This window comes from Pseudorasbora parva, chromosome 19 (genome assembly GCF_024679245.1).
Source record: "Pseudorasbora parva isolate DD20220531a chromosome 19, ASM2467924v1, whole genome shotgun sequence".
NCBI classification, from domain to species: Eukaryota; Metazoa; Chordata; class Actinopteri; order Cypriniformes; family Gobionidae; genus Pseudorasbora; species Pseudorasbora parva.
Window position 1 is genome coordinate 2,814,290 of NC_090190.1, and position 26,096 is coordinate 2,840,385.

General features: G+C 37.5%; 1 protein-coding gene across 1 annotated transcript in view; it reads left to right on the forward strand.

Moving 5' to 3' along the window:
* The window catches only part of eif3hb (eukaryotic translation initiation factor 3, subunit H, b), a 128,266-nt gene that overhangs the window by 14,101 nt on the left and 88,069 nt on the right, over window positions 1-26,096 (forward strand). The window contains exon 2 of the mRNA XM_067425405.1: window positions 16,713-16,869. Within this exon, the coding sequence (XP_067281506.1) occupies window positions 16,713-16,869 (157 nt within the window). The remainder of the gene's footprint in view (window positions 1-16,712; window positions 16,870-26,096) is intronic.

A 26,096-nucleotide genomic window follows, 5' to 3' on the forward strand; every position in this document is an offset into this window, starting at 1 on the left:
AGATGTATTGGATGATAATAACTTTTAACATTAATCATACTGAATGTTACCTGAGGGATAGAGCAGAGAGAAAGGGCCAGAGCAACAGTTGCAATATTCTTTTATCCCTTCCTTGACCATGTGAATAACCCAAATGTGAGACACTCAAACTGACCAATGAGATAATTAATACACGAATGGTGTGACACATTTTGGCCTCTGTCAAATTAAAACACCTCTGTCTTTAGAAATTCCACATGTGGTTTTTAAGTTTTTAATGTGGTAAGAACGACTGGGTTGAAACGGTAAAGAAAATGTCTTTGTACCAATATCGTTGTAGTCCTACAATTATATAATATCTACATATGTATCTGAATGCATCCCGAAATGATCTGACTTAAGGGCCCAGCAGAACAGCAATTTTTTTCTCCGTACACACAGAAAAATAGGGTGTCAAAATTGTACCTCTAGGGGTACAGCAGCTTGTCGCTGGGGCAGTAGCCTTAAAGGGACATCTTTGTAGCTTTTTTACTCCTAAAAGGTGCATATTAGTATTTGAGTACAAATGCGTACCTTAAGGTACTATTATGAACCTTTTTGTGTTAAAAATGGTACAAAGTTGTCCTTTTAAGGGTACTACCCCAGAGACAAGCTGTTGTACCCCTAGAGGTACAATTTTGACACCCTATTTTTCTGTGTTTATTGGCCCTTTTTGAGCTATGCATGTACTGTAATAGTTATTTTAAGTTGAAAGAATGTGCAGAATTATAGAGTAAAATATAAAATAAATACAATTGAAAAAATATTTATCTCCCCAAAAATTTCATTAAAACATGGAAAAAATACATGGCATGAACTGAAAACGCACCAGACTGAACACGCGCTGAGAACTATCAATCAATCAATCAACTTTATTTATATAGCGCTTTTACAATCACGATTGTGTCAAAGCAGCTTCACAGTGTCAAACAGGATAATATTGCGACAAAATTAGATTTGGCTGTACAGTCGTACTGGAGAAAACAGTGATGTTATCAGCTTAGTTTAATTTATCATATAGCGACAATGTTGGCAGATCAGTATTATAGTTTATAGAATTAAATAAGACCTAATTCATACATTTTATTTGTATAATAAGTTGAATAACTTAGATCATAATTTTAGTGTCCCCAACTGAGCAAGCCAAGCCAAAGGCGACAGTGGCAAGGAACCAAAACTCCATCGGGGCATGATGGAGAAAAATAAACCTTGGGAGAAACCAGACTCAGTCGGGGTGCCAGTTCTCCTCTGGCCTATTAACACACCGTGTAAGATTATTATTCTGGCAACCTTACAGGTCGGAAATCATATTAGATTGGAATATTCAAAATTTCATGGTATCATGGAAGAGACGGATTTATTTAGGATGGGGCGTCGATTACACAAGAGTATGAATACAAGAAAGATCGGAATTATTGCGCCGAAGACGGGTTTGGAGCATGTCGTGCCAGTGAGGAAAATTCGGAGGAGACACCATTTGACACGGCTCAGCAGACACTCCAGGATGCGTTGGTCATGTCCAGGCAGGTCCACCATCCGATCCGGACAGGGCCCAGATCCGGGATAAACCTCGGGATAAAAAGAGAGACTAACATTAGCGTAGATGCCACTCTTTTTATGATGTAGCGAGTACATCAGGTGTTATGGGAAGTGTTCCCGGTTCCGGCTGACCTAGTTAATGCAGCCTAACAATCAGTCAATTGATCTGAATAATGAAAGTTAAAAATGTTCTATGTGTATGCCATAGTAAAGAGATGTGTTTTTAGTCTAGATTTAAACTGACAGAGTGTGTCTGCTTCCCGAACAATGCTAGGAAGACTACTGCCGCAGGCGTGGACGTGTTTACCTCAGCTCTCATCTAGGGCTGTCAAAATTGCTCAAAAATTACGCTCGAATATTCCCTCTAAAACAAACACGAATATTCAAACTATTCGAACATCTGGGTGCGCATTTTGTCAATGATGCGCATTATAATAACAGGACAAATGAATACAAAGAGACATAACTACTTGTACCTATACAACTTAGGTAGTCTATTTAAGTATTTACATATTTGACAACGTATTACTTACACAACAACAAGTAAATTAACTAATGGCCAAGAGACCTCTCTCTCTCCGTGCATAACGGTTTAAATGAACAAACTCTGAGTGCTGATCAAGAGTTTTGTGCAAGCAATTTAAGGTCGTGAGACTCGCGACTCTTGTCCCAAATATTATTATTATAAAATATAAAATATTTTTTTGATAATTAATTAATTAATTCATAATTTATTAATAATTTTAATAATTAAATTATTAATTAAATTAATTGATAATTTTTTTAATTTTTTTAATAATATAAAATATTATTTAAAGTTTTGCAGCATATTGAACGCTCCGAGCAAGCTCTGCTGTGGTAAACATGGCACTTTTCCTTGACATGAAACGGTAAATAATCACACCAGTGAATTTATGCTTTATTCATGCAATCTCTCTTCAGAAGTACAGTAGCATACACTTTAGTGTTTCTGTTTAATGTTAAATAAAATGAGGCATGGTATGCTAACTGTATCTTACATAGCTTGCATATAACTTTATCTCACGGCTCAAAATTTTTACCTCCTACCGACCAAAATCCAACGTACTTCCAGACATGGCTTTTTAGATTTTGGAGTTAAATCTCTTTCTCTGCTGCGGTCGAGTTTCACTTTCTGCCATCTTCACTGCAAGACATGTCAACTTTCAGCAGTGACAGTGCGACTCCTGTCCTGTGACCTGTCCCTGAACCCCCGCGCGCGCTCACTCGCTAAGCAGACAGACACGCCTCTCTACTACCGCCGCGTTTTTTTTTCTTTGTTTTTTTTTCTTTTTTTAATTCGAATATTAATTTTCACCTTCGAAATTCGTTTTTTAAAAACTATTCGAATATATATTCGAATTTAGAATATTCGTTGACAGCCCTACTCTCATCACGAGAGCTCATTCAGCTCATCACAATGCGTGTAATCTGACTCCTGCTGTGTGTGCTGACACTTCCTCAGCGGCTAAATCACATTATATTGAACAGACACGTTCAGTTTTTAATTGTAGTGTCTGTTCTCTAACTGAACTGATTTTATGAAGATGAGCGCGGTGGTGGGAAAGTCAAAGTGATTCAGTAGCGGTGGCTTTGGGACTGGGAGTGGCCTCACAGGGCAGTGAAGCATTCTGGGAATTGTAGTCCTTCATCCCCATGAGACAAAATTAAAATTTCCTGTCTTTTCTTAGTCTAGAAAGCACCAAATTGTAAAATAATTTCACATTTCTACTACATTAATGACTAGGGATGGGTATCGTTAAGATTTTAACGGTATTGCTACTCTTACCGATTACTGCTTATCGGCCCGGTACTTTAACGGCATTCTTATCGGTACTTTTTGAGATTTTATATATATATATATATATATACACACACACAATTGACAAAAATACACATTATATAGGCCTACACAGTGCTTTCATTTCAGGAAGAATTCTAGTGAAATAACACTGCATAGTTTATCATAAATATACTTTTACCTATACTAAAAAAACCTAACTTAGATCCGACTGATTTGACAAATTTTAGACCAGTTTCTCACCTATCCTTTTTGTCAAAAATTTTAGAAAAAGTGGTGTTTAGCCAACTACATGTCTTTCTAGAACAGAATAAGATTGGTGAACTTTATCAGTCTGGCTTTAGGAAGTATCATTCCACGGAGACAGCCCTTGTAAAAGTCTTTAATGATTTACTGCTGACTGTGGATGCTGGTGATTCTGCAGTGTTAGTTTTATTAGACCTAACTGCAGCATTTGATACAATAGATCATATGGTGCTGCTTTCACGGCTAGAAGAGTATGTAGGGTTGCAGGGCAAAGCCCTAAATTGGTTCAAATCATATCTGACTGACAGAAGCATGGCAGTACAATATGGAGCATATACATCGCGAGCGACATCGCTTATATGTGGTGTGCCTCAAGGCTCCATCCTGGCTCCCACGCTTTTTTCCCTTTACATGCTCCCATTGGGGGATATTTTTAGAAAACACAATATAGCATTTCACTGCTATGCAGATGATCTACAAATATACCTACCATTAACTAAAAGAAACAGCCTACAATCCTTGATGTCTTGTCTTTCTGATATTAAAGCATGGCTGGCCTCTAATTTTTTATATCTGAATGAAAGCAAGACAGAGGTTGTAGTGTTCGGTCCCAGAGGATCTAAGGGTGCAGTAGAATTGAATTTTGGCTCGCTGTCAATGAACGTTAAAGAAAGTGTGAAAAACTTGGGCGTTTTTATTGATAGCTCCATGAATCTAAACAAACAGATAAATTATGTTGTAAAGTCTAGCTTTTTTCATTTGAGAAATTTGGCAAAGATGAAATCTTGCCTGACATTTAAGAGTCTCGAAATTGCAATCCACGCTCTTATATCTTCAAGATTGGACTACTGTAACTCTTTATATAAAGGAATTAGTCAAGCCTCTATTGCACGGCTGCAGAAGGTCCAAAATTCTGCTGCGCGATTATTAATGAATATTAAAAAACATGAACATATTACTCCGTCGCTAGTCTCTTTACATTGGCTCCCAGTACAATACAGAATTGATTTTAAATTACTTCTACTTGTATACAAATCCCTGCATGGCCTTGCACCGTCTTATTTATCAGACCTGTTAATTAAACATCAATCAGGAAGAACTTTGAGATCTACAACTCAAAATTTGCTTAAAATTCCAAGGACTAAATTAAGCCGGAAAGGGGATCGTGCATTTGCGGCAGTAGCACCTAGACTTTGGAATAGCTTACCAATAAATGTCAAGGATGCTGATTCCATACACGTTTTTAAAATACAACTTAAGACACACTTGTTTTCCATGGCGTATCCCTAGTGTTGAAATGGATATTAATACATAGATAGAGAATATTTTTATTATGATTATTAATATGTGTATTGTCATTACTAATATTGTTTTTATTTCTTTTATATAGGCTATAGATGTTGTAAAGCACATTGGTCAACGTGTGTTGTTTGAATGGTGCTATATAAATAAAGCTGACATTGACATTGACATAAATAGCCAAATTAATGCTTATTAAGGCTGAAGTTATTAATTCAAGAGCTGTGAGTGATTTTCTCTTTACATTTGGTTGTTTAATTCGTAGTAATTCGTCAGCATGTTTATTTACACCTGCCTCTTTAAGACAGATGTGCAGATCTATAGGCGACTGATAATAGGCAGATGCACTACACTTTCTCCTAAATATATCCATAATAACAACGTCCATTTTAGACACAAACTAAAACTGTTAAACTGTTGTGTTTAAGAGACTCTCCAAGCCGGTCATTTTGACATAGATGTTTGTGTACATTTGATCGTTTAGACACGAGTGTGAAACCGAAAGTGTAATTTTCTCGTCTCGTTGCGGCTGTTTCGGAGCGCGCGCCGATTTGGGAACTATCTCTTGCGCACATTTTTGTGCTTTTAATCGCTCCTTTTATTATTAAACGCGTCCCACAATTTTTCCAACAGTAGCTAGACTGTATTTTACAACAATCTCTGATCGTGCTGATTCTGTCATTGCGTTTGAGTTTTAGGGAGAAATAACAGCGTAGGCTACTGCTGCAAAGGGAATTACATAAATTGCGCTAGACATAAATATTATTATTATAATCTTTGGAAGCCGAAATCTAAAATAAAATTAGACTATCACAGATCTAAAGTGTAACCAGGCTATGTTTGACTGTTTAGTTCTGTCCTCGGCTGTCGTTTGCTCTCTCTCTCTCTCTCTCTCTCTCTCTCTCTCTCTCTCTCTCTCTCTCTCTCTCTCTCTCTCTCTCTCCCTCTCGTCACGTGTATTTTCAAAAGTAGCCTACAGACAGCAGAACCGATAACGTCCGAGCTTATCGATACAACGGTCTTTCAAAATTCACCCCCGGGGCCCGTTTAATACCGGTTTTCGGTACCCATCCCTATTACTGACCCAGTTTAAATACAGATTCATCTTCCCAGCGCTGAAGTACCCCTTTAAATTATGTCTCCCCTGACATGAAGCCTTAAAATCCCCAAACAGCACACAAAACAGTGTATAAATGTGCACATCAACCCGATCATTTCATTTAGCGTTCATGTAAACACTACATTCATCAATCAGAATTGGTAAATTATTTCATATTCTGCACCTTTCCTTGAGGGTTTTTCCTGCTTGAATAGGATGTAAGTGGGCACAAATAAACATATGCTCCTGTATTAAAGAACGATTGATTTACCTTATCCTTTTCCTAGTTAAATAAAGAGAAACTAAAAACAGAACAATGTATCTGGATTAGGCAATGAATTCCTTGTACCTAAAAAGATTTTACCAAATTTGGTTATCAATTTGCCACTAGCAGGTTAGGCAACTTCCCTCCAGTGCTTTTTATGACGTATGTGTTTAGGCGTCTTTAAGAGATGCAGACACAGTGATTCACTCGGTCAACAACCTTTTGGTGGGTTCAGATCGTGACAGAAGTTGAGTGGAGCTTATATACGGCCCTTGAGGGCCCTCTGAGAGGCGATACCAAACTACCAAACGGCTGTGAAGTGCAGATTAACAGTCTGAGAAAAGAACTTGATTCGCTGTAAACCTGGAGCACTTCTACAGCGAGCGTTAAAGATTGATGGCTGAGCTGGTGCAGAGGCTGCACAATAAGACTCTGGCTAGCAACAGGAAGAACGTCCACCTGAGTTTCTTATTTGACCTTCCTCGCTGTGAGCTGTCACGGCTATTGTCAAAGTAACAACCTCATCTCCGATTGGAAGATTTTTCTTTTTCTGACAAATGGGTTTTGCTGGGAAACTTTTTGGTGACTATCACCATTTCATTACTTAATTTATAGTTTATATGTAATATCCTCATCTTTTAAAACTGCTTTCTGTGATCCTACATTCTTAAAAATGAAGTGATGCCATGGAAGAACCGTTCTATTGCTTGAAGATTTTTCCAAGCGTAATTTTTAATTTAGATTAATTAGAATTTGGATAGAGCTACAACCAATCAGAGCAACGGAGCGACACATGATGTTAGTTGTCAAATGTCAACAGAGCTCTACTGCACTGTGTTGCCAAGTCTGCGTTTTTTCCCACGCAGGTTATTTTCTATGTCCGCGGGTTGAAGCGACTTTTATGTGATATATAGACCCATGAGTGCGAATTTTAGCAGAACACCTTGCCAAAATAACACACATTTTACCCCCAAACGGCATTTTTTCCCAGAGAACCCCCCCCCCCCCCAGAAGCTATTGTTTAGGGCTAGTAGTTGGCGGGTTTTGTTGTAAAAACTTGGCAACCCTGTCTGCACATGCGCTGGAATAAACGATCTTTGCCGGTGTTGTAAAAAAATAAAATAATTTAATGATACAATCAATCAATCAACTTTATTTATATAGCGCTTTTACAATCACGATTGTGTCAAAGCTAGCCTGACGTGGTCATACTCAAATCTAGTCAGAATATGAGTCTGATGCTCATTGGGCTGTGATTATGGGGCATGTTTTAACCCAACCAGGAAAGACCTCAGTTGGATAGAGCTACAAACAATCAGAGCAACGAAGCGATGCATTGTCAAATGTCAACAGAGTTCAACTGCACTGTGTTGCCAAGTCCGCGTTTTTTCCCACGCAGGTTATTTTCTATGTCCGCTGGTTGAAGCGACTATTATGTGATATATCAGGGTATCCGCGGGGTCTTGAAAAGTCTTAAAAGGTGATAAATCAATTTTGGGAAAATTAAGACCCTTATAAAGTATTAAAAAGTCTTATCACGGCTTTATAAAGTCTTAAATTTTGAAAGTATTTTGTTCAAGCTTTGTCAAAAGAGTTTGACTCCAAAAAGGATTTATGAATATATTTATTTTCATCCCCATAAGTATTAAAAAAACAACGGGGCGCTCAGTCTGAGATCGGCTCGGAGCGCTGCGCCAGGGATGGAAATTAGCACCACCAGCCAAATGCGGCTGATTTTGAGTTGTGGCGGGTAAACTCGCTTCACCTACCGAGCTGTTTCACCTCTTTGTAAACTTTGTTCAATGCATGCGAGTGCTGCTGTATGTGAGCATATGACCAGTCGTTTTCTCCGTCATCACTCGCGTGAAGACGCGCTGAGACTCGCGCGCGCTGAGAGAAGATCTGACGCTGTGCATCATCCGAGAGCGCGCGCTCGTCTCACAGCGCGCAAATATTGAGTTCTCTTTCAAGTCTTGCGCTTAAAACGGACAAACTCGCACAAGAAGTATGTCAACATGTCCATCTTGAGTATCCTAGCAGTCATAGTCTGAATATGCCTTAAGTGAACTGTATAGTATGCACAGTCGAGAAAGACGAGCATATCCCTGCCTCAGGTCTTAAAGGCGCAGTAGCCTTTACTGCTGCCTGAGTGATGTCCTTATATTTAGTTTGACATTAAACAATGCTCTTGATTGAATAGCTTTTGTAAGTTTAATAAGGATTAATCTTTCATTTAAACAGTTAAATATGCAGTTATTTTACATTTGATTACTTTATTCAATTTATGCAGGCCAGTAGGCATGTACATTATTACTTAATGTACACATGAGTGAGGTAGAGTTAAACATTTTAGTTTGAATTTTATTTTTCAGTTTTCGGCTTTGGTTTCTTTTTTTTTCTTTTTTTCGGCCAAGAATTTTGATTTCGGTGCATCCCTACTGACAATGTTCTGCTCAGTATGTTGTCAACGAATGCCAGAACGAAACGTTTCATTGTTGGGACTAAAAACCATAAAACTGGAAACCATAAAGACCACAAATCATTGTGAAAATGTCAAAATGAAATTTCAAAATTTCATTGAGACTTGAGATTAAATAAACTGCTTAAGTATTGTAGAGCTTGTAGTATTAATTTTCACGTGCAGTTATACATTGTCGGTTAAAAACAAAAAAGTGGCTGGTAAAAACATTGAGTGGTAGACTTTGATAAAAGTTAATTTCCATCCCTGGCGAGTGCTGTCTACGGGTGATGTCATGTATTTTGCGAAATGCGCAGTTAGGTAATGTGTCGCCCTCCATACGTTGCGAAACTGATATGCAATATAAACGATACAAAATTGGCATACGATGGAGATTTTAAGTCTACATTCGACTACAACTGTTTATTAAAGGTTTGTTGCCGATTAGAAAGTGCGATGAGGTCTTAAAATATTTTGAGAAGGTCTTTAAAAAGTCTTAAAAAGGTCTTGAAATTAACTTCAGGATTCCTGCATATACCCTGTATATAGACCCATGAGTGCGAGTTTTAGCAGCAACCTTGCCAAAATAACACACATTTTACCCCCCAAACGCCTCCGGAGAACCCCCCGAGAAGCTATTGTTTAGAGCTAGTAGTTGGTGGGTTTTGTTGTAAAAACTTGGCAACCCTGTCTGCACGTGCACTGAAATCAGGCTGGAATAAACAATCTTTGCCGGTCTTTGCCCAAGACGTTCTTAACCGGAAAAGAAAGTAAAACGACACGATATGCAATGAACGCAGACAAAAAAGATTATAGTATGTTTTGCTTTCCACACTTTTCCACACTATCTTTAAAGGTCAGCAAAACATTTCTCTCATAAAGCAGGGAAAAAGAGGAGAGGTCTTGACCGGGTTGCCAGGTTTTCACAACAAAACCCGCCCAATTGTATCGCAAAACTGTGTTAAAGTTGCCCAATTCCGAAGGAAAACCGCGGCAACAATGGCCCTTGATCGTATTTCGTGTCCACTTGAGTTGACGTCATTCACCTCCGTCCCTTTTTCAATGACGTACGACTCTTACACAGCAGACGCAAACCCACGTATCTGATTCATATCGGATTTATTACCACATATGAGTGAGGCCTGAATCCGATCTGAGGATATTGGAATCCGTGCGTTTTTTCCCGTTTACACGTTCACATGTCATATCTATAAACTGTAAAAAAAATATGGACGTAGTGTCCGTGACGTCACCCGTAGGATTCTGGTAAGCCGTTCTGAAGCGTAAAGTAGGGGCGGGCTGGCCATTGCCATTTTGCCAGTGCGTCACTTCCGGATAACAGAAAATGGGCAAAGAGGCGGGACATGGGCGGAGCTTATGTGACGCAATGACTACACTGTAATAAAAATAAATAAAAAAAAGTTACCTAGTTGCCTTAATTTTTAGTTAATTCAAATAATTTTTTTTAGTTATTACAAGGAACATTTTTGAGAATCGACAACCTTTACTCAAATATTAATAAAAGATTTTGTAAGCATATTGGGTAATTGTGTGTTTTATTTGAGATGACGCAGCCAAATTGTGCTATTTTCATGATTTATCACATTTATATGTGGTTCAGATACAATAATATTTTGAGTTTCTATTTATTAAACCAATTTCCTTCTTTGTATCAACTATAATTTTTAATTTCAATAAACTCAAAAAAGTAAGTAACCTGGTTGACTTAAAATTTAAAGTTAAACCAACAAAAACCAACACATTTTTTTTTACAGTGTAGGCATATATAGGTTATTATATAATGTAAACGAATGACTTATAAAAAAATTCACCCCTCTCACAGTTGTCATGAAGGGACAAATAAGCCATATAGACCAAAACCACAATTTGTACCAGGGTGTAAATGTTTTTTTCTGCTGTAAGTTGGGAATTTTAACATGAGGCTCTATGAGATTCTGCTCCTTCTGCAGCCTTTCCCTAGTGGCCAGTTGAGGAATTACAGTTTACATCACTTCCGAATTGGCTTCAATAGAGATAGGAGGTTGCCGCTTGGTCATATCCGATCTTTGCCACATGAGAGGAAAAACTTGAGTCACTTGAACCATGCAGTGCAAATGTGGCCAAAGTAGATGTCCATCTTCTGGAAACTCATCTGAGGTCGTCGGTCGTCTTCCTCAGGGAAGCTGATTGGTGTGCACCTCGCCGAAGACTCTTGCTGCTTTTCCTCGTGACTTTGCTGTGTCTGATTTGCAGCGCGCTTGACAGATGGACTACAGGGACTGGCGCTCAATGCCTACCTCATTCTCACTCTGGATCCCCGGTGACTTCGGCTTGGGTTAGAAATCACTCTCTTTTCGATCTGTGAATGCCACTTGCCCTGTCGTTCTTGCAGTCACCTTGTCCCACTAAGACGATGAGCAAAGGCTTTGTCGAAACTTGACACATCCGGTCATGCTGCTGTTTTCCTCTCTGGACGTTCTTTGCTTTATTTTTAAATCTTTCAGTCCTTTTTGTGAAGGGCAAACATCCACACTTCACTTTGTCATTTAGCCGGGGCTACCATATAGTGTTATCTAATACAGGGGTTTTTAAACTTTATGGTGCAAATGTAAAATAATCCTTTATGAATGGACCCCCATCCTAAAATCCATCTATTTTTATGTATGAAAAAACATTTAAGATGAATAGTAAGTGTGACATTATAAATGCAAGACTGTACTTAATGTTGTATGTAAAAACCTGAAGAATATTTTTCCAAGTAAAAGTTATTTGTATAAGCAATTTTCACAATAAATGTATGTAAGCAGCTTACGTACTGCATTAAGAACGGCCTTAAAACCCCAGTGAGTTAGCCTAGAAATCTAGACGCACCCTAGCGACAGCAAATTTAATTTGCCCGCAAGTGTCGTCTAGGCACTCTCAATACCATTCTGAGCTGTATTCCTCAAAATCTGGACGGCACAATCACATCGTGTATAGAGTCGGTGGGCGGGGCCATAATGACGACGGCCGAGTTGCGTTTGCGTGCTTCTAGTTAACACAGAAACTGGCGAACGGTGGCGGTCTTTCGAATCCGCTCTGACCGCGACTCTGGAAGACTTGAGTTAAGCTTTTCTCTGAGAAAAGAACAAAGAGCGGGAAGATGTGTTTGTAGTTTAGCCGACCGGATACGGTGAATGTTTAATCAGTCAGCGAGCTCTGCTTCCCCTTCGTTGCTCTGGTTGGTTGTAGCGCTATCCTATCGCGTGCAGAGGGAGTTTGAAAGACGACCGTTTATCCGCCCCTCGGATTGAGCCGTCAATGGTGAGTTTCCAGACCAAACATCTTGATGTGGGTCAGGCTTGTCAGGCTACCAGTGAGTGAGATAAAGGGACTCACTAGAAACATACAAAGCAAACATACAATTCTGAAATATATATATATAGTAAGAAAGGAGAGAAAACATTTAGAAATGAAACAGAATATTCAGTAGACTTCATCCGTTTTGACCCCAGTTTGACCCCCCCCCCCATCTAATATCAACTAAATTATAATTTAATGGAACAATCTATTGAATTATCTGTGGAAACAATGGTAATATCAATGGATCGCCCCATTTGATTCTGGTGTGCCAGTTCAGCACTTATATTTTCTACAAGGTTACATAGATGTGTTTGCATGGCTCTGGATTTACATTTTTAATCTTTGGTCATAGTTTTTGTCTTGTTGAAAATGTACGTTAAATTGAGTCAATATTTTTTCACATCATATTCGTTACTTTTAGTCAGTGTTACTCTGACAAACATGGCATATTATTATAGTGAGCACAAGTACAACTTTAGTTGACGCAAGTACAAATGAAACCAAATATTGTGAATAATTTTTTTTATGAATAAAGCAGCGAGTACTGCTCTTTGGCCTGCTGGAGTCTTGCCTAATGGCCTAAGCGCTTGCTTATTCACGAGCTGTCAGTTTTATTGATAACCAGATGGCAACCCACCAATGCGGCCATCAACTGACAACGGGAATTCAAGACCCCTGCCAGCTTACAATCAGTCATAGAGCTAGCTCTCGTTAGGGCATTAAGGCCACGAATGTTTGCTGTCAGGATCCCCAGGTCTAATAATTAGGATGGTTCTAGAAATAAAACTGGACCTGTGAAGTTACAGTCAATTTCATTAATAAAGTTCTTTGGGCTGATTTGTCAACTCTTGCAGGCTCTGTCAATTTTCTTATTTTATCTTATCAGATCTTTTTTTACTTTACTTTATTCTCTTATATTTTATTCTATTCTATCCTTGAATAGAATATTTTTTTATTTTCATTTTTCTATTCTATTCTATTCTATTCTATTCTATTCTATTCTATTCTATTCTATTCTATTCTATTTAGATGACCCAATATTCTATTCTATTCTATTCTATTCTATTCTATTCTATTCTATTCTATTCTATTCTATTCTATTCTATTCTATTCTATTTAGATGACCCAATAGTCTATTCTATTCTATTCTATTCTATTCTATTCTATTCTATTCTATTCTATTCTATTTAGATGACCCAATAGTCTATTCTATTCTATTCTATTCTATTCTATTCTATTCTATTCTATTCTATTCTATTCTATTCTATTTAGATGACCCAATAGTCTATTCTATTCTATTCTATTCTATTCTATTCTATTCTATTCTATTCTATTCTATTTAGATGACCCAATATTCTATTCTATTCTATTCTATTCTATTCTATTCTATTCTATTCTATTCTATTCTATTCTATTCTATTCTATTTAGATGACCCAATATTCTATTCTATTCTATTTAGATGACCCAATATTCTATTCTATTCTATTCTATTCTATTCTATTCTATTCTATTCTATTCTATTCTATTCTGATGACCCAATATTCTATTCTATTCTATTCTATTCTATTCTATTCTATTCTATTCTATTCTATTCTATTCTATTCTATTCTATTCTATTTAGATGACCCAATATTCTATTCTATTCTATTCTATTCTATTCTATTCTATTCTATTCTATTCTATTCTATTCTATTCTATTCTATTCTATTCTATTTAGATGACCCAATATTCTATTCTATTTAGATGACCCAATATTCTATTCTATTCTATTCTATTCTATTTTATTCTATTCTATTCTATTCTATTCTATTCTATTCTATTCTATTCTATTCTATTCTATTCTGATGACCCAATATTCTATTCTATTCTATTCTATTCTATTCTATTCTATTCTATTCTATTCTATTCTATTCTATTTAGATGACCCAATATTCTATTCTATTCTATTCTATTCTATTCTATTCTATTCTATTCTATTTAGATGACCCAATATTCTATTCTATTTAGATGACCCAATATTCTATTCTATTCTATTCTATTCTATTCTATTCTATTCTATTCTATTCTATTCTATTCTATTCTATTCTATTCTATTCTATTCTATTTAGATGACCCAATATTCTATTCTATTCTATTCTATTCTATTCTATTCTATTCTATTCTATTCTATTCTATTCTATTCTATTCTATTCTATTCTATTCTATTCTAGTCATTTTGGACCTTCCCAGTGAATGTCAGGAAGGTGTTTGGGATCTTCCACTATGAGAACTGTAGATTGTGCTTGTAAGTCTTTTTAACTCTCAGAAATTGCTTCCAAGCACCGGCTCTCGATGAGGGTCAGTCTTTGAAGATGAATGGATGGTGTGTTGTATTGATCCCACATTGGTTCCTTAATCCTGGTTAAGCGTTAGGAGACTTAAGCACAGGCCTATGTCAAAGGTTCTTGTTAACCATGTCTTTCCTTTGGGCCCTCCTGACCTTTCAGTGCTGGTCCAATGAACACAGTGCACGAGTTTATCCCTCACATATTTTTATTTGACACCTTTGAGGTTTTAACAGAAGACATTTTTTGTTGTTGTTGTTAGGATTTAAATAAGGTTGTGCCTGCTGGTGGTCACAACTGAAAATCTATTATTGCGTTAGATGCCAGGCGTCCTGGACTCGGGGATCGATACTGCTTTGTCGACAGATTCCAGCCCCTGCTCTGCTCGGCTGAAGATGAATTAGATTTTTCTATAAAAACGTGGCGCTTCGCTCTGCCATTGAGCTTATCGCAGCCGTGTGGGATGCTTTACTCCTCACCTGTGGTATTTCATCCTCTGTTATTACTTCTGCCCGCTCGGATTTTCCCATTCTCTATCTGTCCTCATCTGTTATCTGTAGGGGACATTTCTAATTCCAAATGGTTATGATCAGTATTAAAGTTTACGGATTAAAGATTAAGCTCTATTTTGTCCCTAATCCACCGGCTACCATATTCCTTTCATCACATTTCCAGGAATCCCATCAAATGTCCACCCCTTTATCATTTATACTCTGGACTATTCTCATGATATATTAGCACACTACCAGTCAAATGTCTGGATACTAGCTCTTTATTTATTCTATTTGCCATGTTAAAAAATAAATAAATAATCTAAAACTATAATCAATTTGATTAGTATACATGTGCATATCTGCATTTAGATGTATGCATCATCTTTTCTATCAAATTCTCACATTCTATCAGTAAATTCAATTTATAATAATTATACACAACAGGGCTATTTCCAATCAAATGAAATCAGTATCAACAAAATCTATCTTTGCCCTGTAGAGGAAACACTGAATCTGCGTCTGAAGTGGATTTAGATCCTTTACACAGGCTGTTTACTGAGCTCAGAGGGACATGAATGAGTTTAACCTGCTGTTACAAATGCAGAAATAATGTTTTTATGTTTTAAACAGGATTTAAAAAATATAAGATAATTTAAGGGCAGCACATTCACATGCCAGATATTAAAAATAAAAGGATTACAATGTAAGAGATTCTTATTTTTATTATAATTCATCCCAAAGGTGTTCTATCGGCTTGAGGTCAGGACAGTCAAGTTCCTCCACACCAAAGTCACCCATCCATGTCTTTATGGACCGACGCTTTGTGCACTGGAGCGCAGTCATGTTGGGACACGAAGGGGCCGTCCTCAAACTGTTCCTATAAAGTTGGGAGCATAAAAATTGTCTTGGTATGCTGAAGCATTTAAGATTAAGAACTAACAGGCCAAGCCAAACTCCTGGGAAAAAAATCCCCACCCCATAACCCCCCCTCCACCAAACTTTACACTTGGCACAATGCGGTCAGACTCGTCCATGGGATTGTCAGACTGAAGCGTGATTGGTCACTCAGAGAACACGTCTCACTGCTCTAGAGTCCAGTGGCGGCTGCTTTACTCCACTGCATCCCATGCTTTGCATTGCATTTGGTGATGTAAGGCTTGGATGAGCTGCTCGGCCATGGAAACCCATTCCATGAAGCTCTCTACGCTGTTCTTGAGCTCATCTGAAGGCCACAGAAGTTTGGAAGTCTGGAGCTTTTGACTCTGCAGAAAGTTGGTGACTTCTGCACACTGTGACCCTCAGCATGTGCTGACCCCACTCTATGATTTTACCTAACCTACCACTTTGTGGCTGAGTTGCTGTTGTTCCCAATGGCTTCCACTTTGTTATAATCCCACTAAAAGTTGAGCGTGGAATATTTAGTAGTAAGGAAATGTCAGGAATGGACTTATATCACAGGTGGCAACCGATCACGGCACCACGCTTGAGTTCACTGAGCTCCTGAGAACGACCCATTCTTTCACTAATGTGTGTAGAAGCGTCTGCAGGCCAAGTGCTTGATTTATACACTTTTGGCTATGAAGTGATTGAACACCTGAATTCAGTGATTTGGAGGGGCGTCCCAATACTTTTGGCAAAATGTTAAATATCGCATATACAGGATTTAGAAATATTCAATGTGAAACGCCAGCATTATAAGCAGGTTACAGGGTTTAGAATGAAATAGGGTTAACTAGTTCTCGTATGAAAAGCCTCAACTCAAGTGTGAGTGTTCGCAGATCTTCAAGCATGTGTTTGTTGTGTTTCAGGTGGTGATGAAGATCATCAAGCATTACCAGGAGGAAGGTCAGGGCAGTGAGGTGGTGCAGGGGGTGCTGCTGGGGCTGGTGGTGGAGGACCGGCTGGAGATCACCAACTGCTTCCCTTTCCCTCAACACACGGAGGACGATGCTGACTTTGATGAAGGTAAGGGATTAAACTTGTGCTCAGTGCCTTATGACACTGAGAGAAGTTTGTCGGAGGTAAAATTTTATTGCATCGGTTATTAGTTGGCTGTCGGTGAACATGTCATAAACCACCAAACACTACAGATTTTAGCTTAGGGTCAGAGGAACCGTTTATTTAATTTTTGTAATTTTTTTTTAGGGGTGGTAAAACACATTCTTTCGAAGGCTTGATTGTGTTTGCGGGGTGCACTGTAACATGTGTTCATGCTTCGTTTTAAAAAAAATTGCATTGTTTTTCATATATTTTATAGGGGTGTAAGAAAATATCGATACACATGAGTATCGCAATATTTTGTTTGTGATACTGTATTGATATTTATTTATTTATTTACATCAAGATTCGTGGCTTTGTGTTCGAATTAAACCACAGACTGTATACAACCCATCCGCTATATGGCAGTGTTATCTCAGAACGTAACTGAAGCGCGTAGCCGGAGAAGCGCAAGGTGAATGTGTGTGTGTGTGTGTGTGTGTGTGTGTGCATTAGCATTAGCAAACCTCACAAGGCGATAGAATTATTCATTTTGGCTTCAGCCACCAAGGAAATCGACAAGAGTCATTTTGTTTGCAAAATAGGCCAAGTTAAAATCCAGTACTCTGGAAGCATTAAATCTGAGAGCTCACTTAACATCCTGACGTCATCCGCGTTGCTGAGAAGTGTTTCGACAGAATATGTAAAGCACATTTTCCTCTCGGTAACAAAATAAACACACTCCAAAACTGACACCTGTGGCAGAACGAAAGCATCTGATAGCATAGCGATGTGGATATGATGACCAGCTCTGCAGTTCAGGAGCCTACTTGAAATGGCACTTTATACAATAGACTGCGTTAAAGAAAACCGCTTTACAGTATTAAATATAAAACAAACAGTCATTCAGTCATGGAATGAAGAACTATGCACTTTCTGCTGCTGAATAGTTAAGAGTTTAGAAATGAAAAACTGCCATACTGTGAACCTTTAAAACATGTAGACATAAGAATCCTGCAGTCACTTTACTATTTCCCTTGACTTAGATTGCACAAAATAGTGATATAAATGATACTGTATTAATTAAATAAAACAGTTACTTACTTAGTAATTGTGTTCTTTAAATTAATCTTTCTAAAAAAAAAGATTTTTTTCTCTCACAATATATCGTATCGTAACCCCTGTATCGTGAAATGTATCGTTTTGCCAGATTCTTGGCAATACACAGCCCGAATATTTTACTTTTATTGTACACTACTCTGTCCCTCCTGGTAGAAATAGTCTGATGGTTTTCTGGTTCTATGAAGCCGGTCCCTAAAGATATGCAATGGGCTCTGATTGGTTATCTGGCCCAGCTGTGTTGTGATTCGCTAACCACCTAGCACACTCCAGCCTACTCTTCTCCACAGCAATATAAAATGGCCTTGTCCTCCTTATTTAATATTCTCGGAGGAGAGGTTTATGTAAATATTGTACCTGCTGATGGCAGCGAGTCTGGAGGAAAAGGTTGTAGTTCCCAACCGGCCGTTTGCTGTAGTCCTTAGAAATGTATTTCTTTAAAAGCAAATATCTCCCTTTGCTTTGAGCTTTGAGCTCTGTAACTTTGCAGATGTTGTTTATGCTCAAACAGCGACATTACACACTAGCTAAAGTTAGAAAAGTTAAATCGTATTTTACCACCCCTTTAATTTGCCTCAGACGACCAAATTGTGGCCAGAAACATACAGTGTGAACCTGGCTTTAACTGTATGTTATCACTATTCAGACAGGATTTATTTTCTAAATGACGTTTGAGTTGCAATTATTAAAGTCGGACATCTGCCATTATTATCATTGTTTAGGATTTCATTTTCAGCCCTTTCTGTGATGTTGTGTGCTTGCTTATCATAGGAATTAATAAGAAATTACTCTTTACATTAAGGTAGTACCCTAGTGAGAACAGGGTGTTGGGGGAGTCCGTTTTTTCTCTTTTTCATCAAACTGCAGTTTTTGCAAGTTCCTGTCGATTTCATTGCATAAAACTGCATAAATATCCTGCATATTCCATCGCATTTTTTAAGAAAACATGCTGTTTTTTTGGGCTCCATGTCATGATCATTATTATAAGCGGCTTTGGGGAGAAAGCTAATGGTTTATTGACACGGGTGTTGAGACGCAAATAAGTTTCCTGTGAATACTTTGTGTTCACACACTGCTAGATCATGTTATTCCAGTGCAATGCAGATCTTTCTGTCTTACGTTATGCCTGATAAAGACTGTCAATCCTGTCTTGTTCTTTTTCTTTCATTGCATTTCTCACACACAGAAAATAGGGCGAGGTATAAACCATTGACAGGATTTGAACCCCGGACCTTTGTGTTCGTATTAGGGCCGGGACTTTAACGTGTTAATTAAGATAAATTACTTACGGGACTTTAACGCGTTAATTAAGATTAATTACGCAAAAAATAAAGAACATAATTTCAACCACACTTATTTTTGCACCGTGGAACGTTTCAATGAATGAGTTTCGACGGACCGATTATACTGGAACACCAACTAGCGCTCACGAGTCACGGCAACAACAAACCGTAGGCTGCGTCCGAAAACCTAGGCTGCTGTCTCGTTGCCTCGCTGCCTCATCAGGCAATGACTTGTAAGGCAGCGTTTTGTGCATAAAGCCACCTCACAAAACTGATTTCGGACAGACTTCTAAGGCAGTGTAACAGTTTAATGATCTACAGCAAAATAGAGAGAGCTTTGGTGAGAACTAAACACATATTTAATTACTACAGTAGTGATTTCTCGCTGGAAATTACATCATAAGTGGAAAATATTGGTTAAAAACATACATTTACACACAAACTGACCAGCAAACGCAACTTTCGGATGCCATCTTTTTTCCCCAGTTCAACTGTCACTAAATGGAAAGCACAGGATTGTGGGATACCAAAGGCAACGAAGGATACATGTATGCTGACTTCAAAAATCGATCAGATGAAGGTATCTCAGGAGACAGGAAGTGAAGCAAACATTAGATTCGGACGCAGCTTAATGCCTTCCTGCCTCGAAATGTGTACTCCGAAGGCAGCATTTTCCAATTTTCGGACGCAGCCATAGTGAACAAGAACGAAGAAGCTGATGAGACCGCTTTGCTTGGCCTTGTGGATGGGACATTTTGTTTTAAAAAACGAAAGGATGGAAGCGTCGACAAGAGCATGGTTGTGTGCAAGCTATACAACAAGGAGTTAGCGTATCACCGCAGCACATCGAGCCTCAGATATCACAAATACGCTTTTGCTACACTTAATGGCAAACATTGCGCTGGACTGCTGGACTGAAATAAATAAACAATATTTTGTTGATTAAGCTTATGTATTCAGTATACTAAAAATACATGTGAAAAATTACTTCTCACTGTTTTCAGGTCAAATATTTATATGCAATTATAATGCGATTAATTTCGATTAATTAATTACAAAGAATCTAATTAATTAGATACATTTTTTTAATCGAGTCCCGGCCCTAGTTCGTATAAATCTGCCTATCTGCCATCGTATTATCCAGTTATCCACAAAGTGTTACTTTGAATGTGGGCCATTTGTATCTGACTGCTCGATTATTGCTTAAGGGTTTTGTAATATGCACTCATTTACAAATGGAAGATGATGCTATTATTCAGTTGGTGTTTAACCAACTATAAACGTATGATGTATTGTTTTATTTATTGTTGCTTAATGCAGTTTTGGACACAAGATCGAAATTAAGCAACATTTATTTCAGTTACACCAGGGAAATTTCCCTTTTATCGCTCGTCCTTGCGTTTTGTCACATTAAACTCCTCTACAAGTGTAAGCTTTTGTGTTTTATCACACTGCTGTGTCTGGCCTGCCAGCTTCCGTTTACTACCTGCCAGCTTGTCAGTGGTCACCAAGGCAGAAAAACGTCAACGTCGATAGTCGCGCTTGTAAACGGCGGAGCAAATTGCGGTGTAATTCAACAGAAACCTGTATCGGAGCGATGGTTTGGGGCTCGGCTTTTATAGGGCTTCTCCAGAGAGCGCTAGCCACAACCCAGAGAGACGGGAGAATGATTTCAGCACAGAGCGAGAGACTGCGAGTTGTTTATTCGGTTTTACGGCCTGCGAGATCACAGGTGTTGCCGGTGAGCTGTGCCGTGCGTCATGGGAGGGAGAATGAGCCAGGGTTGCATTATTAAAAGTGTAATGGCCTGTAGAGGCTGTGAAATGGAGGCAGCAAAGGAACAAAAATTGACTAGGGTGTTGTTTTGTGGGTCACCAAAATAGGGCTGGGTGAAATGACCATACACACCACAATGGGAGAAAAAGATTGTGTTCATACCGTGAGATGATATGTCGGGATTATAGAAAATCTTGACACAAAGCTAAAAATTATATTTATATTCGTGCCACGTATAATTAATCTCGTATGAATCTTCTTGCCTTTTGGTTTGTCAGTGAAGTTTAAAATGTGAAAAATGTGTTTTATAAAGTATGTTAGTCAATAGAATAAAAATGTGCATAACTACATGATTATGTAATATATATGTAATAATAAAAAACAACAACTTTTGGTTTATTCACTAGAAAAAAAATGTAGCACCAAGTGTAATAAAATGCTATTATCATTAATAAAAATGTATAATATAATACCTAATAACAATAATTTATATTGTTGTTATTATTATCATTGTTAATAATAATACTTTTTGGAGTTTATTAATTTAAGTCAAAAGCATTAAAGATGTTACTACGTGATGCAATGTATAATATTATAAATAATAATATTTTAATACAAGACAACTATTAATTGAATAATTGATTGATTAATCAATTAAAACAAGTAATTATTTTTATTATTATTTATTGTTGTTGTTAAACATTGTTTAAAAAATGTGCATTTATTATTTAATATATGTAATATTATCACATTATTATTATTATTATTATTATTATTATTATTATTATAATTCTACTGGTAACTTCTAATAATAATAAAACATTTTGGAGTTTAATTATTCACTTAGAATAAAAAATGCAGTACTACATTAAATAAAACTAATTATTAATAATATAACCCTATTTGTTGTGTATTATTATTATTATTATTATTATTATTAAATAAATACATTATACAATACATAACAACAATTGATACATTTTTATTTTCGTTTCTGTAATTTGTTGTTACTGTTAAAAACATTAAGTTTTTAATTTTTGATTAAAAAGTAGCCGCACCATATATATCTCTTCACTCTAAAAAATGCTGGGTTAAAAACAACCCAAGTTGGGTTAAAAATGGACAAACCAGAAATTGGGTTGTTTGAACCTAGTGAACGGACCCATTCAAACAACCCAATTTCTGGTTTGTCCATTTTCAACACAACAAAACAGCATTTTTTAGTGTTGCTACTGGAAAATGAAATGATTTGTGCCATAATACAAGATTTTGGTCATAGCGTCTGCTGTGGATTGAAAAAAATATATTTGAATAATCCATTTGAATGCGTTAGAAGGGTCAACATGAGCATCTTTGATTCAGAAACGGACTTTAATGTCTTACGATGCGTTTATCAGGAAGAGTTGAGTTAGTCCTAATTCTAAATGAGTATTATTGAGCCTCAAGCGTTGTGCATCGCATCTCCAAGTGTACATTAACTCAGTGACTGTGACACTGCCTGAGGTCTCCGCGCTTCATTTATTCTCCGCTTCTGCTACAGGGTGTGTACACACCACAATGTGTGTTTGAGGGACCCTCTCCCACCCTTCCCATCACGCCGTGTTTTTCTCTCATCTTTAGCCCGTAGGGCTGTGCCTGACAAATTATGGTGTCTAATGGATATTTAAACACCCTTCATATGCAGAGCCTTGAACTGTACGGGTTGCAGAAAGGTGTAAATTCACTCTGTAATGAGCAGTCGGGACTCTTTTGCTTGTTTTTTCCTGCAAGGCAATTGCTTTATTTATTACCAGACTTTTAAAAAGTGAGTTAGAGTCCTCCGCCTTTCTTTACCTCCTCCTCGTGAGTGTTTTTTTCCATGGGCGTTTTCAATTTCGTCCATTTATGAAACCTGCCGGTGACCTGAGGAGACTTCCATCACTTCACTCTATTTTTGCCGTGTGTTTGACTGCCTCAAACAGAGCCGAAGTCTTTCAGGTGGTTGGATTGAGTCTTATCTGATGGAGGAGTGCAGGTTTGCTTTGGAGAGACTGAAACAGGAAGGGTGGAACACCTAAAGAGCGCAATACAAACATTCACAGGCCGTCTCTGCACAGATAAGCTCTGTCTGTTTTCAGAGTCACAAACGGATCATAAAAGGAACCAGCTCTGCATTTTAATTCAGTCTGTGTTAGTGCATTTATGTAAAGTATGTTGTTGGATTTGCCAATGCATACCATGACAATGCAACATCTAAATCCAGATTGAAGCTAATGCTTAATATGCATGCAAAAACTATATATTGTGAGTTTTGAGGCGGACTGTTTGGGAAACCTGTTCGAAAACAATTATTATTATTTTTGTTATTTTGCTTGGCGATGCTATTGCTGCAAAAAAATCCCAGTGCATCACTACATTTAAATGCTAATAATAAATGCCTTTTCTTACCACACGATATATCAGCCATCATATCATTATGTGCCGATATATGTACATTTTTTAATGTTACCGTTATTGGCCCGATATGTCCAATATTATATTAAAGCTGATTAATAATGTATTATTTCGTTCAGCTGAGCGCACTGTTCATCATGATGGTTATGAATTACTTGAAATATGATTGAAATCGGTTCAAAAAAGTAATATACAGTGTGACATATCTGTCATATCGGCTGCATAAAATCATATTGAGCACATTATAATTGTGTGCTTGAGACATGCTTTTAAATTGTGAGACTTGAGTTTGTAATCAGGCTTTAAAAATTATATTAAAATTTGGGTTTAGATTTTTTGGCCAATAAATCAGTTATCAACTTTCAAATATATATAATTATTGGTATTGGTATCAATATCGTCCAAAATGTTAATATTGGTGGCAAAGTATTTTAATATATGCTTTTTCCAGCAACGGTGCATCAAATGTGATCAATAATGCCATTTATGATGTTACCAAAGCTTTCTATTTCAAATACATGCTGTTCTTTTGAGCTTTCTGTTCATCAAGGAATCATTAAGAATATAATGCATCACAGTTTGCACCAAAATATGAACTGTTTTCAACACCGATAATAATCAGAAATCTCTCTTAAACCGTTAGTTTACCTAAAAATGAAAATTTGCCTAATTTACTCTCCCTCTAGTCAGTGTATGACATTCTTCTTTCAGACGAACACAATCAGAGTTAAATTAAAAAAGTACTGGCTCTTCCAATGGCAGTGACTTGTTGTCTCATTTATGAAGTCCATAAAAGTGCATCTATCCATCCTAAAGGTGCATCCATCCATCATATAACTGCTCCCACACGGCTCCGGTGGGTTAATAAAGGCCTTCTGAAGTGAAGTGGTGCGTTTGTGTAAGAAAGATATACATATTTAAAACTTAAGACTAAAGTAACTAGCTTCCACCAGATCAGAAAAAAATGTAACTGGTGTGCAATGTCGTCAGACACTAGTCGTAAGAGGCACTGCACTTTTTCCATAAGTGGAATACTGAAGGCGATCTGGTGGAAGCTAGATAATTTACTTTATTACGTTTTACATTTTTCTTATACATGTGCGCCTTTAGAAAGCTATGTTATTCTATGTTAAGCTATGTTTGTTAGCTATGTTATTTATTAACCTTTTATTAACCCTTCCGGAGCCGTGTGGAGCAGTTATATGATGGATAGATGCACTTTTATGGACTTAAATGCTTAAAGGCAAACTTGGTGAGCATAAGAGACCGAAATTGTACTCATTCCGAACTCTTGAATGGTAGCTAATCCAAGATACCTCAAATACTGTGGATTATTATAATGATAATATACCATGTTTTTTTTTTTTTAAAGTGTTATGGCATTAAAATATTCAGGAAATGTTAGGTAAATAACAGAAAAATATAAGAAATTAGTGTTATAACTATGTTATTTCTAGATAAAGTCATCCTGCACTGGACTTTATGCACAAGTGACACTGGTTTTGCATTCATATTGTAGCATTACATTAGCCTGACGTGGTCATACTCAATTCTAGTCAGAATATGAGTCTGAAACTGATCATTGGGCTGTGATTATGAGGCGTGTTTCAACCGAACCAGGAAAGACATCAATTGGATAGACCTACAACCAATCAGAGCAACGAAGGGACGCATTGTCAAATGTCAACAGAGTTCAACTCCACTGTGTTGCCAAGTCCGCGTTTTTTCCGCGGGTTGAAGCGACTATTATGTGATATATAGACCCTTGAGTGCGAATTTTAGCAGCAACCTTGCCAAACTAACACACATTTTACCCCCCAAATGCCATTTTTTCCCCGGAGAACCCCCCGAGAAGCTATTAGGGCTAGTAGATGGCGCGTTTTGTTGTAAAAACTTGGCAACCCTGTCTGCACGTGCGCTGGAATCAGGCTGGAATACACGATCTTTGCCAGTGTTGTAAAATAAATTAAAGATACACAGAGTACTTACCCAACATGATCATCATTTCTGAGAGAAATTGAGATGGTGATGCAGATACAAACAAGCTCTCCGTTTAGGATTCAGACATATATAATCCAAGCCCCTTTGATGACGTGATGATTACTGTTGATCATCTGTCCGTCATCGTCTAAAGCCCGCCCTGATGATCTCATTGGTCAGTTTCTGTTGATCATCTGTCCGTCATCGTCTAAAGCCCGCCCTGATGATCTCATTGGTCAGTTTCTGTTGATCATCTGTCCGTCATCGTCTAAAGCCCGCCCTGATGATCTCATTGGTCAGTTTCTGTTCGGGGATAATTACTCCTCTATGGAGAAAGGCCAGACCGTATTGCCCGACCTAAAAATGTTGTGGGTGGGGCTAAATTCGGCTGGCATCCAGGCTAGCATTACATAAGTTGCTCTAATGTTATGGTGATGTGCATATCATCGCCTAAGGGTATTGTTTTTGTGGGTATGCTTTGACACATCCATGATTTGATTTCACAGGCATTATTCTGTGGAAATTTCTAAACATGAAACTACAACTAAAATGCTTTATATTTAGTGTCGTGTATAAACGAGGCTTAAAGCTACACTGAAGTTTAAAACGCAAGTGAATTCTTCA